The sequence below is a fragment of the Schistocerca serialis genome, chromosome 4 (assembly GCF_023864345.2).
Source record: "Schistocerca serialis cubense isolate TAMUIC-IGC-003099 chromosome 4, iqSchSeri2.2, whole genome shotgun sequence".
Classification (NCBI taxonomy): domain Eukaryota; kingdom Metazoa; phylum Arthropoda; class Insecta; order Orthoptera; family Acrididae; genus Schistocerca; species Schistocerca serialis.
Genome location: NC_064641.1, coordinates 576,598,088 through 576,614,772, shown reverse-complemented (window position 1 = coordinate 576,614,772; position 16,685 = coordinate 576,598,088). Strand labels below are relative to the sequence as shown.

Here is a 16,685-nt window from a genome sequence, read left to right as displayed (position 1 = left end):
CAAAAACAAATTAATACTAGAGAAAAATGAAGGAAATTGTATGATTACAGTGTTGGAAGAAAAATCAGTAGCAGACCCCTATCGCCAAAGATTGAACAGATATTTCATAGAAAACGAAACAAGGAAGGATATTAATGAGGAATGGGAAGGGATGAAGAATGGTATGAAACAAGCAGTGGACGAAGTATTGGGGAAACAAGCCACCTGCAAACAAAAGTATGGTTTGAGAATATGGAATGACAAAACAGAAAAAAAAAAGTCAGTGATAAGCACATACCATATGAAACGTACCTACAGCTAAAAGCAGAGCAAGCTAGAAATATTGCAAAATCTCTGACTAGAAGAGCACTTAGGGACAGTTCGGAAAAATTTTCGAGTGGTATCGAACACAATGTACACGAGAGACAAGTCTTTGCTTATAAATATCAAAGAATTTAAATAAACCAGAAATAGAGAACTCACAAATATATGTGCTAACTTGTGTTGAACGGTATCGGTTTATACAATTTGTAATTTATATTCTACAATGATGCATTTAATTTGTTGTGTGCAGTATTTTTCATCCGTATGATTCATTTTCATAAAATTTTTCAATAATGCTCCACTTTTATTGAACCTACATATGTAATACAAAATTTGCTAAATCTGCATAAAAAAGTTGCAGAAAAGAAATTTTATGGGTGTTGGGGAGGGGGGCAGCTTTAGCAGTTGCCCAAAGGTGCAGGTTCAACTTGATACATCTGTGGGTACTGCACAAGAGGATGCTAAACTGTGGTGTTCTGAGATAGCACACAAGAAGAGTTTGTGACAGTTGGTACCAGAAGTACCGTGGATGTCCATCCACAGTAGGAACGTTGCTGCATGCAAACTGATCATGTTGCCCATGAGAATCACTCCCCCTGGAGCATCAGCACCAACAGATAGAGAGACATGCACTTAAGTAATTGTTAATTGTGCATGAGCAAGTATTAGTTAAAAGCTGTTAGTTGCAAGTTGTAAGTCAGTCCGGGTATTGGTAGGGAGTTCCTGCAGAATGTTCGGCATGTCTTCAAGTTATCGAGTGAGATAGAAACAGTGGTCAATGGTGATTAGTTGTCAGTAGAAACAAAACAGTAAATAGAAGTATTTTGTATTGACAGAGACTGCCTGCCTAGAGATTTAACTGAGTACTGTTTGTTTTGAATTGTCCTTTTAATAATACCTTTAGACAGAAGATTAGTTTTCTTCCAACGTTAGTGCAGAGAACATTAGTTAGTTTCCATTCATGGAACTTTAGTCAACACAGGACAAATAAGCTATACCTGCATTCTGCAGTTGCTGTAACCAGCATTACCAGAGTTGAGTAAGATATTTTACTGTTTCCTATTCTGTGTTACTTTCATTGTGTCTGTGCTGTCGCAGAACCCGCACATCTGTCCTCAGTGGAAGCCTCCCCCATCCCAGTCCACAATGCTAACATCACAAAATAGGGACTCGCAGAGGTCAGAGCATAGGAGATTATATCCCTTAATTCAGTAGGTGTGTTTGAGAATTCAAAAAGTGAAGTGGATAGGTTGAAGTCAGATACGTTGGGAATCAGGTACGTGCAATGGCAGAAAGAACATGTCCTCGTCAAGTCAGATTAGGGAGTCCTTCATTGTAACCAAGATAGATGCAAAGCCAACACTAACTACATTCATACAAATGTACATTTCTACTAGCTCTGCAGATGAGGAAATTGAAAGAACGTATGCTGAGGTCAAAGAAATAAGTCAGACCATTAATAGAAACAAAAATTTTATTGGGATGAGGGGCTGGAATTGAACAGTAGGAAAAGACCAAGAGGGGAAAATAATTTGAGAGCCTTGACTGCAGGAGAGGCAATGAAGTGGAAAGGAAACCCACATGGTAGAGTTTTGTGCTTGGTGTAAATAGATCATTGCTAATACTTGGTTTATAATCATAAGAGACAGCTGTATACATGGAAGTGACCTGGAGACACCAGAAAGTTTCAAATAGATTACATAATGGCAATGGAGATTTTGATACTTTTTTCAAACTACGTAACATTTCCAGGGCCAAATGTGGATGCTGATCATAAATTGTTGATTGTGAACTGCAGATTAAAACTGAATAAATTGCAGAAAGGTAGGACATTAAGGAGAGGGAATAAAATAAATCGAAAGTTTTGAAGGGAGTTTTAATCAGCCATTGATTGAAACAAGACTAAGGAAGACAATAGAAGATAAATGGATGGCTTGAAGTAATGAAACCAATTGATGCAAGAAGAAAAATATAAAAATGCAGAAAATTAAACAGACCAAAGGGATTACAGCTGTCTAAAAAATTAGATTGACAGATAATGCAAAATGTCGAAGCAGGATGACAAAAACAAGACTAAAAAAGCATTCATGACTATGGGAGAGTTACACAATGCCTCTAGGAAAACTGAACACACCTTTGAAGAAAAGAGAAACAGTTGGATGAATATTAAAAGCATAGCTGTCATGTGGATGAATATTAAAAGCATAAATGTCATGCCCACACTAAACAAAGAAGGAAAGGCTGAAAGGTGGAAGCAGTATATGGATGTCTGTGTGAGGGTAACATACTTGAAGCTAATATTATACGAAGAGAACAGGAAGTAGAAGAAGATGAGACAGTAGGTATGATACCGTGAGTAGAATCTGACAGAGCTCTACTTGACAATTCAAGACTAGGCCTTTGGGGTAGATGACATTCCTGCAGAATTATTGAAATCCTTGGGAGAGCTACCCATCACAAAATCATTCCACCTGGTGTGCAAGATACAACAGGGAAGGCATGGGGAATATCATCGAATTTCGTGCTCGTTTCCAAGAATACTGTAAGAATCACCATCATACAACTGTTCGTATTTTGGCTGCTGAAAGAATCTTGGAATAATTTGATTGTGGGTGTTTTTTTCCTAAGTTGGAAAGAAAATCCAGCAAAGCCAAACAACTTGATTGCATCCTCTTGAAGATTCTGTCTCTTACCAGGTGTAAAAAATGCTGCTTTCGTTTTATTGCTCCTTAGTGTGGGTCATAGTGCACAATTTGGATAACCATATCTGTCTAGCATAGAAAATGTCACTGACTGACAGTTTTGGAATAGACTGGTTTTGCTGTATGTCAAAGCAAATTTTAATGACAGTTGGATTATCTTCCTTCATTATATCAAGCCCACTTTGCATGAAATTTATGTAATGTGTGTTTAGTTTGTAGTTCATTCTTTTGCTGATCGGCTTCTGCTCTTATTCCCATTAAACCAACCTTATAAGTGGAGCAGGTATCGCTATGAGATATCCTGAATGATAGATTGAAATGTTTGTAAAATATATGCTTGTATTTTGATAAGGACCATTGTTTCAGTCCTAAGTTTTTTCTTCTTTCACAGAATGTCTTGAACATTTTATTGGCTATGAAATCTGAGATCTGATGGCAAATAACCTCTCATAGACTTCCTCATTCCATGGTGCCTCTCTCTACACTTATTAATTTATTTTTATCATTCCTAATGGCAACAGCTACCTCCTTGTGGCCCATTCCTGTTCTGTTGCCTCCTCTCCTTTCCTTTGGCAACCTTCTTCCTTCATGGAATCTGTGTGCTAGATTGGATAACCTATCCTTTGACATGCCAAGTACTCCTTGGAAAGTGGCAGCACAAACAGGCACTAGTTTACCATTCCTTTTTCTAGTGATATACTTCATCACTGTTTCTTCCTTTTTGCATTCTGGTTTTCCACAATTCTGTGCTGTTGTTGTTGTGGTCTTCAGTCCAAAGGCTGTTTTGATGTAGCTCTCCAAGCTACACTGTCCTGTAAAGGGCTCTTCATCCCCCAGTGGCTACTGCAACCTACATCCTACTGAATTTAATTCCCTCAGCTTCACCTGATTTAATTCAGCTGTGTTTGATTATTCCTGTTTTAATTTGGGTGATATTCATGTGCCATCATCTTTTCAAGACAATGTCCATTCTGTTGAAATGCTCGTCCAAGTCCCTTGCTGTCTGACAGAATTACAATGTCATCGGCAAACCTCAAAGTTTTTATTTCTTCTCCCTGAGCTTTAATTTCTACTCCAAATTTTTCTTTGGTTTCCTTTACTGCTTGTTAAGTGTACATATTGAATAACATAAGGGATAGGTCACAGCCATGTCTCATTCCCTTTTCAACTACAGCTTCCCTTTCATGCTCCTTGACTCTTATAACTGCCACCTGTTTTGTGTACAAGTTGGAAGTAGTCTTTTTGCTCACTGTTTTTTACCCTGCTACCCTCAGCATTTCAAAGAGATTATTCTAGTCAACATTGTCAAAAGTTTTCTCCAAGTCTACAAATACTATAAACATAGGTTTGCCTTTTCTTAACCTATTTTGTATGATAAGTCGTACGGTCAGTATTGCCTTGCATGCTCCTACAGTTTCCTGGAATTCAAACTGTTCTTCCCCAAGGTTGGCTTCTACCAGTTTTTCCATTCTTCTTCTTCTGTAAAGAATTTGTGTTAGTACAGGGTGTACATAAAGTCCGAGAACACTTTCAATTATTTATTGCACAAGAACCAAACATTGTATAGATGTGATACATATGTCATTTCGAAGAGAAGCCATGAAAGTTTTTTCATGTATACCACCACAGCATAGTTTGGTAGTTTGCTGATAGTCAATGCTAGTTGCAAACATGGCAAGTTCAGGTGCAGAGCGAGCTTTCTGTGTGTTGGAGTTCGACAAAAACACCAGATCTCACTTCATGTGACATTTTTCTGTGGGGACACATTAAAGATCTGGCGTATGTACCATCTCTACCACGTGATGTAGCAGAGCTCCGGGGGAGAATACAGGAAGAGACTGCCACAGTTGACGATGCTGTGCTGGGACGAGTATGGCAAAAATTAGATCACCGCATTGACCTGTGCCGGGTCACTCATGGTTTGAATATCGAATGTTTGGGGGGGGGGGCTTCCAGTGCTTCGCTTCAAAATGCAATATGTATGACATCTGCAAAGTGTTTAGTTCTTGTGCAATAAAGAATTTAAAGTGTTCCTGGACTTAACGTACACACTGTATTTTGCAACCATAACTTATTAAAGTAATAGTTTGGTAAGATTCACACCGGTCAGCATCTGTCTTCTTTGGAATTAGAATTATATTCTTTCTGAAGCCTGAGGGTATTTCACCTGTTTCATGAATCTTGCTCACCACGTGAAAAAGTTTTCATGTCTTGCTTTCTCAAGGCTATCAATAGTTCTAACAGAATGTTGTTTACTCCGGGGGCCATGTTTTCTCTTAGGTCTTTCAGTGCTCTGTCAAATTCTTCTCACAGTATCATATCTCCCATATCATGTTCATCTATGTCCTCTTCCGTTTCTATAATCATCATCATCATTTATCTGCTATATTAGCAGGTCCTTTGCCTCTCCATTTTCTGCGATCCATTGTTTCCTTCTTAAGGCTGCTGTATGTTGTACGGTCCATCATGTCATCCAGTATCTGGAATCTCTTCCTTCCTCGCTTCCTTTTCCCTTCTACATAACCTTCTAAAACTGTTTTTATCAGTCCGTCATTCTTTCTTAATATATGCCCAATCCAATTTCTTTTTCTTCTCTTTATTACATCTAGTAACTGTCTTTTCTCTCCCACTCTTCTCAGTACCTCTTCATTTTTTACTCTGTCCATCCAACTTATTCTTTCCATCTTCCGCCATGTCCAGATCTCAAAAGCCTCCAGCCTTTCTCTGTCTTTTTTCCTCATAGTCCATGTTTCAGCGCCATATAGAAGAACACTCCATACAAGACATTTTATGAGTCTCTTTCTGAGTTCTCTATCCAGACCCCTGCAGAAGATTCTCCTTTTCTTATAAAACGCCTCTTTTGCCATTGCTATCCTTGTTTTAATTTCTGTGGTGCACTTCCAGTCGGTGTCTATCCTGCTTCCAAGATACTTAAAATTTTGCACCTGTTCTAGTGTTTCTCCATTCAGCACAATTTTTATTTCCTTATTTCCTCCTATTGCCAATACTTTTGTTTTATTTGTTTTAATTTTCATTCCATATTTTTTTCCGTTAGTTGCAATGGTGTCCACCAAATCCTGTAATTCTTTTTCCCCTGTGGCTAGAAGGACCATGTCATCAGCAAATCTCAAGCACCCTACTCTTCTTCCTCCAATTTCTACTCCTTTGTCATCTAATGAGCATTGGTCAATCATATTTTCCAAGTACAGGTTGAAAAGAGTAGGTGATAAACAGCATCCTTGTCTTACTCCTTTCCCTAGTCTGATCCAGTTTGTACTTTCTCCTCTCACTTTAACTGAAACTTTTTGATTGAGGTACAGTGAGTTTATAAGTCTTCTGGTTTTCCAGTCCACTCTCTTTTCCCTCATAATAGTCGCCAGCTTGTCCCAAACCACATTGTCAAATGCCTTTTCTAAATCGATGAAGCACATATATAGGTCTCTTCCTTTTTCAATAAACCTTTCTCCCAAGATTCGTAGGAGCCCTATTGCATCTCTGGTGCCCATATTCCGTCTAAAGCCAAACTGCTCCTCGCCGAGATTCTCCTCTATTACTTTCTCAAGTCTTTTATTAATTATTCTTAACATCACTTTGGCTGCATGTGAAATGAGGCTGATTGTCCTGTGCTCGCTGCATTTCCTGTTTCCTTGTTTTTTCGGTAATGGAATCATTACTGTTGTCAAAAAGTCCTCAGGCCATTCACCACTGTCATACATTTTATTACATAACCTCAATATTTCTCTTATTCCATTGTGGTTCAAGCATTTTAGTATTTCTCCCGGTATTGTATCTGTACCTACTGCTTTGCCATTTTTCATTGCAGCAATGGCAGACTTTACTTCTTCCATTATGATGGTCAGTCCTTTCTCTTCATCACTTACACTGTTGTGTGATTCAAGTTCCAGAGTTTCTGGTTTGCTATTTGTATCATATAGCTCTTTTATATATTCTTCCCATCTCTGGAGGACATCGTCACGATCTCTGTACACTACCTCTTCGTCTCCCATGTCATAGTCTTTACTCTGTTGTATAGTAAGTCGTATCTTCCCTTCCTGTCTAGTTCTTCAATTTCATCACATTCCTCTTTTAGCCATTTTTTCCTAGCCTGCTCTGTTTCTCTTCGCAGTTCGTTATTTAACCTTCGGTATATCTTTCTTGCATCTTCAGTGTTCTTGTTTTTCAATTTTCTTCTCTCCTCCATCTTGGAAATCATTTCTTGTGTGACCCATGGTTTTTTTGACCTCTTCCCTTTTACATATCCTATATTTTGCTGTCCTTCTTTAATGATTCCTTCTTTCAGCATATTCCAGTACTCGTTGGCATTGTCAGGTGCTTCTTTGTCTCGTAATGTGTTTAGAAAGTCCCGAGACAGCATTTCTGTAATTTGTTCTTTGTTGGACCTTATCTTCTCTAGAACCCACTTCTTCACCATTGTCGCCTTTTTCAGTTTTTTCATTCTTATTTCTGTTTCTGCCATAAGTAAGTTGTGGTCACTATTAATATCTGCACCTGGTAATGTGTGCACCTTCTTGATTCCATTCCTGTATCTTTCTTCTACCAGTATAAAATCGATTTGGTTTCTATATTTATCCCCTGGTGATTTCCAAGTGTAGAGCCTCCTCTTATGGTTCTTGAACCATGTGTTTGCCGCTATCAGCTGCCTTTCCCTGCAGAAGTCAATTAACCATTCACCTCTGTCATTTCTCTTTCCAAGACCATGACTGCCTACTATGTTTCCCTCTTTCCCTTCTCCCACAATGGCGTTCCAGTCTCCCATTACTATTTTGCAGCATTTTTTATTTTTGTCCATTATTCTCTCTATTACATTGTACGTTTCCTCTACAATTTGGTCATCATGTTCTGAAGTTGGCATATACACCTGGACAATCAGTAAATCTTTTTGTGCTCCTTTCAGCCTTACACCAATAACCCGGTCATTTGCGTAGTCTACATATTCCACACATTTAGCCAATTCCTTTGTCATAATCATTCCTACTCCATTAATTCCCCCCCGGAGATCCAAATTGGGGACTATTTTACCTCCGGACACTGATTTAACATGAGAGGAAGCCATTTTTTGTGCATAAAATGGAGACTGCATTATGCAGGGAAGATAATAATTCTATAATACAGCCCTCAAATACATCTCCCCTGTGTAGGCTCTCTATGTACTCATTCCACCTTTCAGCTTTCCCTTCTTTGCTTAGGGCTAGATTTCCACTGTGCTCTTGATATTCATACAATTATTTTTTCTCCAAAGGCCTCCTTAATTTTCCTGTAGACTGTTTCTATCTTTCCCCTAGTTATATATACCTGTAAATCCTTACATTTGTTCTCCATCCATTCCTGCTTAGCTATTGTCCATTTCCTGTTAATCTCATTTTTTAGACATTTTTATTTCCTTACACTTGCTTTATTTACCGCATTTTTTATATTTTCTCCTTTCATGAATTATATTCAATATCTCGTGCATTACCCAAGTATTTCTACGAGGCCTTGTCTTTTTACCTATTTGAACCTCTGCTGCCTTCACTATTTTGTCTCTTAAAGCTACCCATTCATCTTCTACTGTATTCCTTTCCCCTGTTCTAGTCATCTGTTGCCTAATGCTCCCTCTGAAACTCTTAATAACCTCTGGCTCTTTCAACTTATCCAGGTCCCATCTCCTTAATTTCCTACCTTTCTGCAATGTCTTCAGTCCCAATCTAAATTTCATAGCCAACAAATCTGCCCTTGGAAATGCCTTACACTATGCAATCTGGTTCCAAAATCTCTGTCTTACTCTGTGCTGAGGTGAAGAAATATTAACATAAACTTATATTGATCGATTTTATGTAATAATGTCATGTCATGATGAAAATGGGAAATATCTTCGTTGCGGAGCTCAGCAGCTTTGCATTCTTTTATTCATTTAGCTTCTATTGGTGAAACCTCAAGTCCATGATTGCATTTAATGATAGGTTCCTTCTAACACTTTTTGCTTTGTTTTTTAGGTCAATGCAATCTCTTCTTGAATTGGAATTTTCTTCCATCAGAACATTCTTTGAACTGTATACCGTTTTCAGAATCACAAGAATCATCATACATTCTGCTTCGGCTTGCAATACTTCTTTGTAGATGTACACAGGAGCATCAAGTGAATACTTCTTTAAAAGTAAACTGCAGGTATTTCTACAACAATGAAGTCTGGCTACAACTCTATTCCCACCAGTAAATATCATAGCGGCAACGAGTAACATCACTTAAAGCAGCCTGCATTCTCCATTATTGTTAATTGCTTGCTGTGGAAATAGAGCAAAGGCACTAGAGAGTACTTATATTGCATCTGTCGACTTTTGCTGTAGCTCTAAGAATGCATATATCATGTTTTGCTAAAAATCTCGTGATTTGGATTGTTCATACACACTTCAATAGTAGACTTTTGCTAAAATTGGATCAGGGGTTGATGTAAAATGTCAACATTATTCCATTACCCTGTCTGATACAATTTTGAAATTTTTTGCTTATATTGAGCTTTGAAAAAATGCTCCTCAGTTAGATTAGGAAACACTAAAAGTAGTGGATGAGTTCAGCCATTTGAGCAGCAAATTAATTGACAATAGCCAAAAGTAGAGAGGATGTAGAATATAGACTGGCAGTAGCAATAGAAGTGTTTCTGAAAGAGAGAAATTTGGTAACATCAAATGTTAATTAAAGTTTTAAGAAGTCTTTCCTGAAGTCATTCATATTGAGTGTATCCTTGTCGGGAAGTAAAACATGAATGAAGTTTTGTTCAAACAAGAGGAGGAAAGCAGCTTTTGAAACGTGGTGCTAAAGAAGAATGCTGGAGATTATATGGGTATATCGAACAAATAATGAGGTGATACTGGACTTAATTTGAGAAAAAAGAAATTTATGGGACAGCTTGAAGAAACGGATTGCCTGGTATGGTGCATCCTGAAGCATCAAAGGATCCATAGTCTGGTGGAAGGATGTGTGGGCCATAAAGTCTAGTGAGACCAAAGCTAGAATACAGTAAACAGGTTCAAATAGATGTGGGTTGCAGTAGTTATGCAGAGATAAGAATGCATGTTCATGATAGACCAGTGTGGAGAGATGCATCAGACCAGTCTTCAGACTCAAGAACACAGCAGCAGTTGTAATTAGCTGATGATGTAGTTTTGTTTCGGCTTGGTATTCTTTTATATTTTCTTTCATAATTTCTCTTTTTGTAACTTCCATTGCATATCCGTTGTTGTTATGCCACTGTTAGTTATATAATTTCTATTTAATTCAACTTTAGTTAAACTGTGTATGAGCATTTACAAATATGCTCTCATGCGCACTTAGCCCCAGTGACAAGAAGTGAAAACTCTGAAGACAGAAAATTCAGACAAAACCAACAACTGAGCCAGACAGGAAACCCAAGAAGAGTTATATATTCTCTGCAAAAGTCTCTGATTAAATTAATTGGATCATAGTGTTGACTGTAGTTATTCAAATAGTGTTTTTATAATTGTTATGTAAATTTCCCAAATAAATTTGCTTCTGCAGATTGCACTGTGTTTAATTGTTTGATTAAAAGTATGTCAGCTAACAGGTTAAATTTAATTAAAAAATAATCTATAGTTACATAACGTAACAAAATTGTAGATGTATAGGTGTTTTTAGGCTTTGTCTCAGTAAAGAATGAACAAGGACATACACCAGGGTCCAGAAGTATGAGGTATGTGCTGAATGTTTTGTAGCCAGGGTTCTGGAAATTGGGGAATAGCAGGGAAATTAAAGTGTGCCAGGGAAATTTGAAAGAAATACTGGAAGAATCTCATTTTTGTATCAGTAAATGAAATCATTTGTTCACTGAGATGTCATGCATCATCACTGGGCGCAGCTGAGTATGTGTGCCGTTTCCCTACTCCCTCATTCTTACTGCATCTTCCCTTTCTACCAGTCACCTCAGCTTGCAGTCAGTGCTGCCACCACTTCTTGCCGTTAGCCTAGCAGCTGCCGATGCGAGGCAGAAAGGTGAGAGAAGTGGTTTGCTAGTCTCTGATTCTGAGACCGTTGATGCAGTGGCCAGAGACGGCAGTCATGAATGCTGGAGTTGTGTCTGAGTGATTGTGTGAATGTGTGTGTGCTCTCATTTTCTGACAAAAGCTATGGCCAAAAACTGTGATTCTTTTCTATGTGCCTGTCTGCAGTGGTCCCGACAGTCAGGATACCAGTTACTTTGGAATAAGGTTGGGCATCTCGGACATATTCTGAGTCGTTGTCACCTTTGTGCTCATACAGCAAAGACTACCAAATCCACCGGTTAGTCCCTCAGCCGTTAGGGGTAAAACCCAATGGGACTCGGGGCAAGTAAGGCTAGCAACCTGCTTCCCTGGTACTTTAAATATGATGCTGGCAACAATCAGAGCAAAATGCCTCGGACCTTTGGAGGTGACGGAGTCCCACCTCTAACTGACAAACCAGGGACTCCTAAGATACGACTTAGCAAACAAATGATAATGAGATGGGGAGCTATTAATATCAGTGGGGGTTACTCTGGGAAGAAGGTAGAGCTGGCAGAGGCTGCAAGTAAGATGGGGCTGGACGTTTTAGCTGTTAGTGACATTCAGGTAAGGGGTGAGAAAGAAGAGGAAGTGGGAGAATACAAGGTCTACCTGTCAGGAGTCAAAGCAGGAATAGCACAATGGGGTGTAGAGCCTTACATCAGGAAAGAAATGGAACCCAGCGTAGTTGCAATAAGGTATGTAAACGAACGACTGATGTGGATAGGTTTGACAGTGTCTAGCAAGAAAATTAGGATTGTGTCAGTATATTCGCATTGTGAAGGGACAGATCAAGATAAGATGGATAGTTTTTATGAGGCACTCAGTGATGTAGTTGTTAGAGTAAAGGACAAGGACAGTGTTCTGCTCATGGGTGATGTTAACGCCAGGATTGGAAATCGAACAGAAGGGTATGAAAAGGTTATGGGTAAATTTGGAGAGGATGTGGAGGCCAACAGGAACGGGAAACAACTCTTCGATTTCTGTGCCAGTATGGGCCTAGTAATCACAAACTACTTTTTTAAACATAAGAACATTCACCGGTATACTTGGGAAGGCAGGGGAACCAGATCTGTCATTGACTATATAATAGCAGATCAGAAATTCAGGAAGGCTGTGAGGGACACACATGTATACAGGGGATTCTTTGATGACACTGATCATTATTTAATCTGCAGTGAAATGGGGATTGTGAGGCCAAAAGTGCAGGAGGTCAGGTCCATATGTAGGAGGATAAGAGTGGAGAAACTTCAGGATAAGGAAATCAGGCACAAGTACATAACAGCGATCTCAGAAAGGTACCAGTTAGTTGAGTGTAATCAATTACAGTCATTGGAAAAGGAATGGACAAGGTACAGGGACACAGTACTAGAAGTGGCTAAAGAATGTCTTGGAACAGTAGTGTGTAAAAGTAGGATGAAGCAAACAGCTTGGTGGAATGATACAGTCAAGGCAGCCTGTAAAAGGAAAAAGAAGGCGTATCAAAAATGGCTGCATACCAGAACCCAGGTAGAAAGAGAAAGTTATGTTGAAGAAAGAAACAAAGCCAAACAGATAATTGCAGCATCCAAGAAGAAATCATAGGAAGACTTTGGAAACAGGTTGGAGACTATGGTCAAGCTGCTGGAAAACCATTCTGGAGTGTAATTAGCAGTCTTCGAAAGGGAGGTAAGAAGGAAATGACAAGTATTTTGGACAGGTCAGGGAAACTGCTGGTGAATCCTGTGGATGCCTTGGGCAGATGGAGGGAATATTTTGAAGAGTTGCTCAATGTAGGTGAAAATGCGATCAGTAATGTTTCAGATTTTGAGGTAGAATGGGATAGGAATGATGATGGAAATAGGATCACATTTGAGGAAGTGGAAAAAATGGTCAATAGATTGCAGTGCAATAAAGCGGCTGGGGTGGATGAAATTAAGTCGGAACTCATCAAATACAGTGGAATGTCAGGTCTTAAATAGCTACACAGGATAATTGAAATGGCCTGGGAGTTGGGACAGGTTCCATCAGACTGGACAAAAGCAGTAATCACACCAATCTTTAAACATGGAAACAGAAAAGATTGTAACAGCTACAGAGGTATCTCTTTAATCAGTGTTGTGGGTAAAATCTTCTCAGGTGGGTAAAATCTTCTCAGGTATTGTTGAAAGGAAAGTGCGAGTATTAGTTGAGGACCAATTGGATGAAAATCAGTGTGGCTTTAGGCCTCTTAGAGGTTGTCAGGACCAGATCTTTAGCTTACGGCAAATAATGGAGAAGTGTTATGAGTGGAACAGGGAATTGTATCTATGCTTTATAGATCTAGAAAAGGCATATGACCGGGTTCCTAGGAGGAAGTTATTGTCTGTTCTACAAGATTATGGAATAGGAGGCAAACTTTTGCAGGCAATTAAAGGTCTGTACATGGATAGTCAGGCAGCAGTTAGAGTTGACGGTAAATTGAGTTCATGGTTCAGAGTAGTTTCAGGGGTAAGACAAGGCTGCAACCTGTCTCCACTGTTGTTCATATTATTTATGGATCATATGTTGAAAACAATAGACTGGCTGGGTGAGATTAAGATATGTGAACACAAAATAAGCATTCTTGCATATGCGGATGACTTAGTTGTGATGGCAGATTCGATTGAAAGTTTGTAAAGTAATATTTCAGAGCTAGATCAGAAATGTAAGGACTATGGTATGAAGATTAGCATCTCCAAAACGAAAGTAATGTCAGTGGGAAAGAAATATAAACGGATTGAGTGCCAAATAGGAGGAACAAAGTTAGAACAGGTGGACGGTTTCAAGTACTTAGGATGCATATTCTCACAGGATGGCAACATAGTGAAAGAACTGGAAGCGAGGTGTAGCAAAGCTAATGCAGTGAGCGCTCAGCTACGATCTACTCTCTTCTGCAAGAAGGAAGTCAATACCAAGACTAAGTTCTCTGTGCACCGTTCAATCTTTCGACCAACTTTGTTGTATGGGAGCGAAAGCTGGGTGGATTCGGGTTACCTTATCAACGAGGTTGAGGTTACGGATATGAAAGTAGCTAGGATGATTGCAGGTACTAGTAGATGGGAACAATGGCAGGAGGGTGTCCACAATGAGGAAATCAAAGAAAAACTGGGAATGAACTCTATAGATGTAGCAGTCAGGGCGAACAGGCTTCGATGATGGGGTCATGTTACACGCATGGGAGAAGCAAGGTTACCCAAGAGACTCATGGATTCAGCAGTAGAGGGTAGGAGGAGTCGGGGCAGACTGAGGAGAAGGTACCTGGATTCGGTTAAGAATGATTTTGAAGTAATAGGTTTAACATCAGAAGAGGCACCAATGTTAGCACTGAATAGGGGATCATGGAGGAACTGTATAAGGGGGGGCTATGCTCCAGACTGAACGCTGAAAGGCGTAATCAGTCTTAAATGATGATGATGATGATGATGATGATGATGATGATGTCTGCAGCTCAGCAATCATATTTATGGTGAGTTGCTACCTATCCTCATCAGTATTGATTCTCGGAGTATTCACACAGGTCGTCTGTTGCTTGGATTGATCACTGCAGTCTCATTTCATCAACATGGTGTCTGAGGCATGTGAATGCCTGGCCACACAAGTGAACTTCCATGACAGACCAAAACCACAGGCTAATTCTGGGAGTATCTCTAACGGATCGGGCCTGCTGATCTGAAGCCCATCATTTCCCACTAATGTGCTGAGCCCTGCCAATCAGATTTAGTCTCACTGATCTGCCTGCAGGTCAGCCTGTTTGTGTGCAGTGTAATACAGTGGATTTTGCGGTTTATCCATGTACCAAGGAGTGTAGTGCTTCTCGGCGGGCCGGGGCCGTGGACGATGAATTTCAGGAATTGTGACTGGCTCATTGCAAGTACGTTGTACAGTGTGGCATTTTATAGACATTTTATTTATTCTAGTACATTTTGGCACTTTGAAAGTAGTTTACACATTAGAAAGAATGGATGATAAGAAGAAAACAGTGGTAGTCGCTGTCAGTTTTTATGCTATGTACTCACGTATTTCTTGAAAGAAAAACCACACAATACCTGTAAAATAATAGACATAACACAGAGGGTAATAACCGACAATAACGAACATAGTAGAAGTAACGTTTTATTGGCAGTCACCTATAGTGTTGGTTTACACAACTCTTCGCTGCCCACTTTTTTTCTGAGGTTATTTCTGAAATCGGTGAAGTATTTTAAATACGTCTTGCGACTGTAACAAAATGCATATTTTTGTCTCCAAATGCATTTTGTTTTATTGAAATAAAATAACACCAGTGATCTTACTGAAACATATATATCATTTGGCTTGTTTTCTCCATCTAAAAACAGTTCATTACAAAAGATGTTTATGCTGATACTTAAGATTTCTACTTACACGTTTAGAAATACAAAAGTCCTTACATTTTTTTTGTTGGCTTATGTCTTTACTTACCCTTGAGATGACAAAACTTGTCGTGTAAAAATGCTAAAACTAGTCATGAAATCGGGGAAGTGTCGGGAAATTTCGCTTGGGGAAACTTGAGGCAACCCTGGTAGCATTAGGTAGCCAAGTCAACTTTTGAGAAGATCCAGATAGATCTAACTAGCAGCATTTATAAACGCAAGTCATTGGACTCCTGTTTATATTAATTAAAATTTGCTGGTAATAAGTAGGTTTTGAGTATCAGATTAAAATGAATGTTTTACATCAGTATGTTTTATACTGATATAAAATTGTATGTAGAACTAGTGAATTATGTATCAAATGGAACTTTGGTGGTGGTAGCAGTACTGAGTGATTAAACCTGGGCAACTCCATTGCTTTTGTTTATAGAAATAAATAAGTAAATAAATAGAATGGGCCAGATTTTAGTCTGAAAATTATGTAGTGCGTTAAAGGTCATGTCCTGACTAACCAAAATGCAAACTACACATCTTGGCCACATATAGTTGTGTGTGCTTTCCTGTTGTCGTGTACTTGTTAGTCTCATTTGTTTCCCTCTCTTCCTTGCAACAGAGTCTACTAGAGATTGGTGTGCTGTGGGGAAATGCTGCTGCTTGTGGCTATTATTTCTTCAAAATTAACCCGATTGCTGGATACATTTTCATTCCATACATGGCATGGCTCACACTTGCTACAGCTCTGACTTACAGTGTTTGGAGAGAGAATTCCAAGGAAAAGGAAGCCAAAGACTAAATGTTTCCTATTGTAATCACAGACATGGCTTGCAAGCAAGACTGCATCAGCATGTAATATAAATTTGTGATTGCTCTCATTTTCACTGTCAGAGTTCATGTTATTTGTACTGTGAAATATTTAGAATAGTTGTAATTTTAGAAACACCTGTGCAATGTAATGTTGTTGTGCCTTTATATATGAATTGTTGTATTGTTGTGGTTACTACAGAATATCTAAAAATTCAAAATATATTTTGTAAACAATTTTTCTTTGTTGGTTCTTTTATCAGTACAAAATCTACATGGTTAAATATGTAAAAATTTCATTGACCTAATGTGTTTCAAGAGCACTGTAAAACAGAAGTAGTACAATTTTCAGTTAAAGTGTTTTCATTAGCTGAATTATCAGTACCTGAAATAACACCAAGCCTTTCAAATACAAATGATTGCACTTAATCCGGGAGTGGTCACGTGGCATCTGA

The 16,685-nt window shown here is 38.8% G+C and overlaps 1 protein-coding gene across 1 annotated transcript in view; it reads left to right on the top strand.

Moving 5' to 3' along the window:
- Window positions 1-16,469, top strand: part of LOC126475316 (translocator protein-like) — a 34,071-nt gene extending 17,602 nt beyond the window's left edge. The window contains exon 5 of the mRNA XM_050103096.1: window positions 16,043-16,469. Within this exon, the coding sequence (XP_049959053.1) occupies window positions 16,043-16,222 (180 nt within the window). The 3' untranslated portion in view covers window positions 16,223-16,469. The remainder of the gene's footprint in view (window positions 1-16,042) is intronic.
- Window positions 16,470-16,685: the final 216 nt, after the last annotated feature.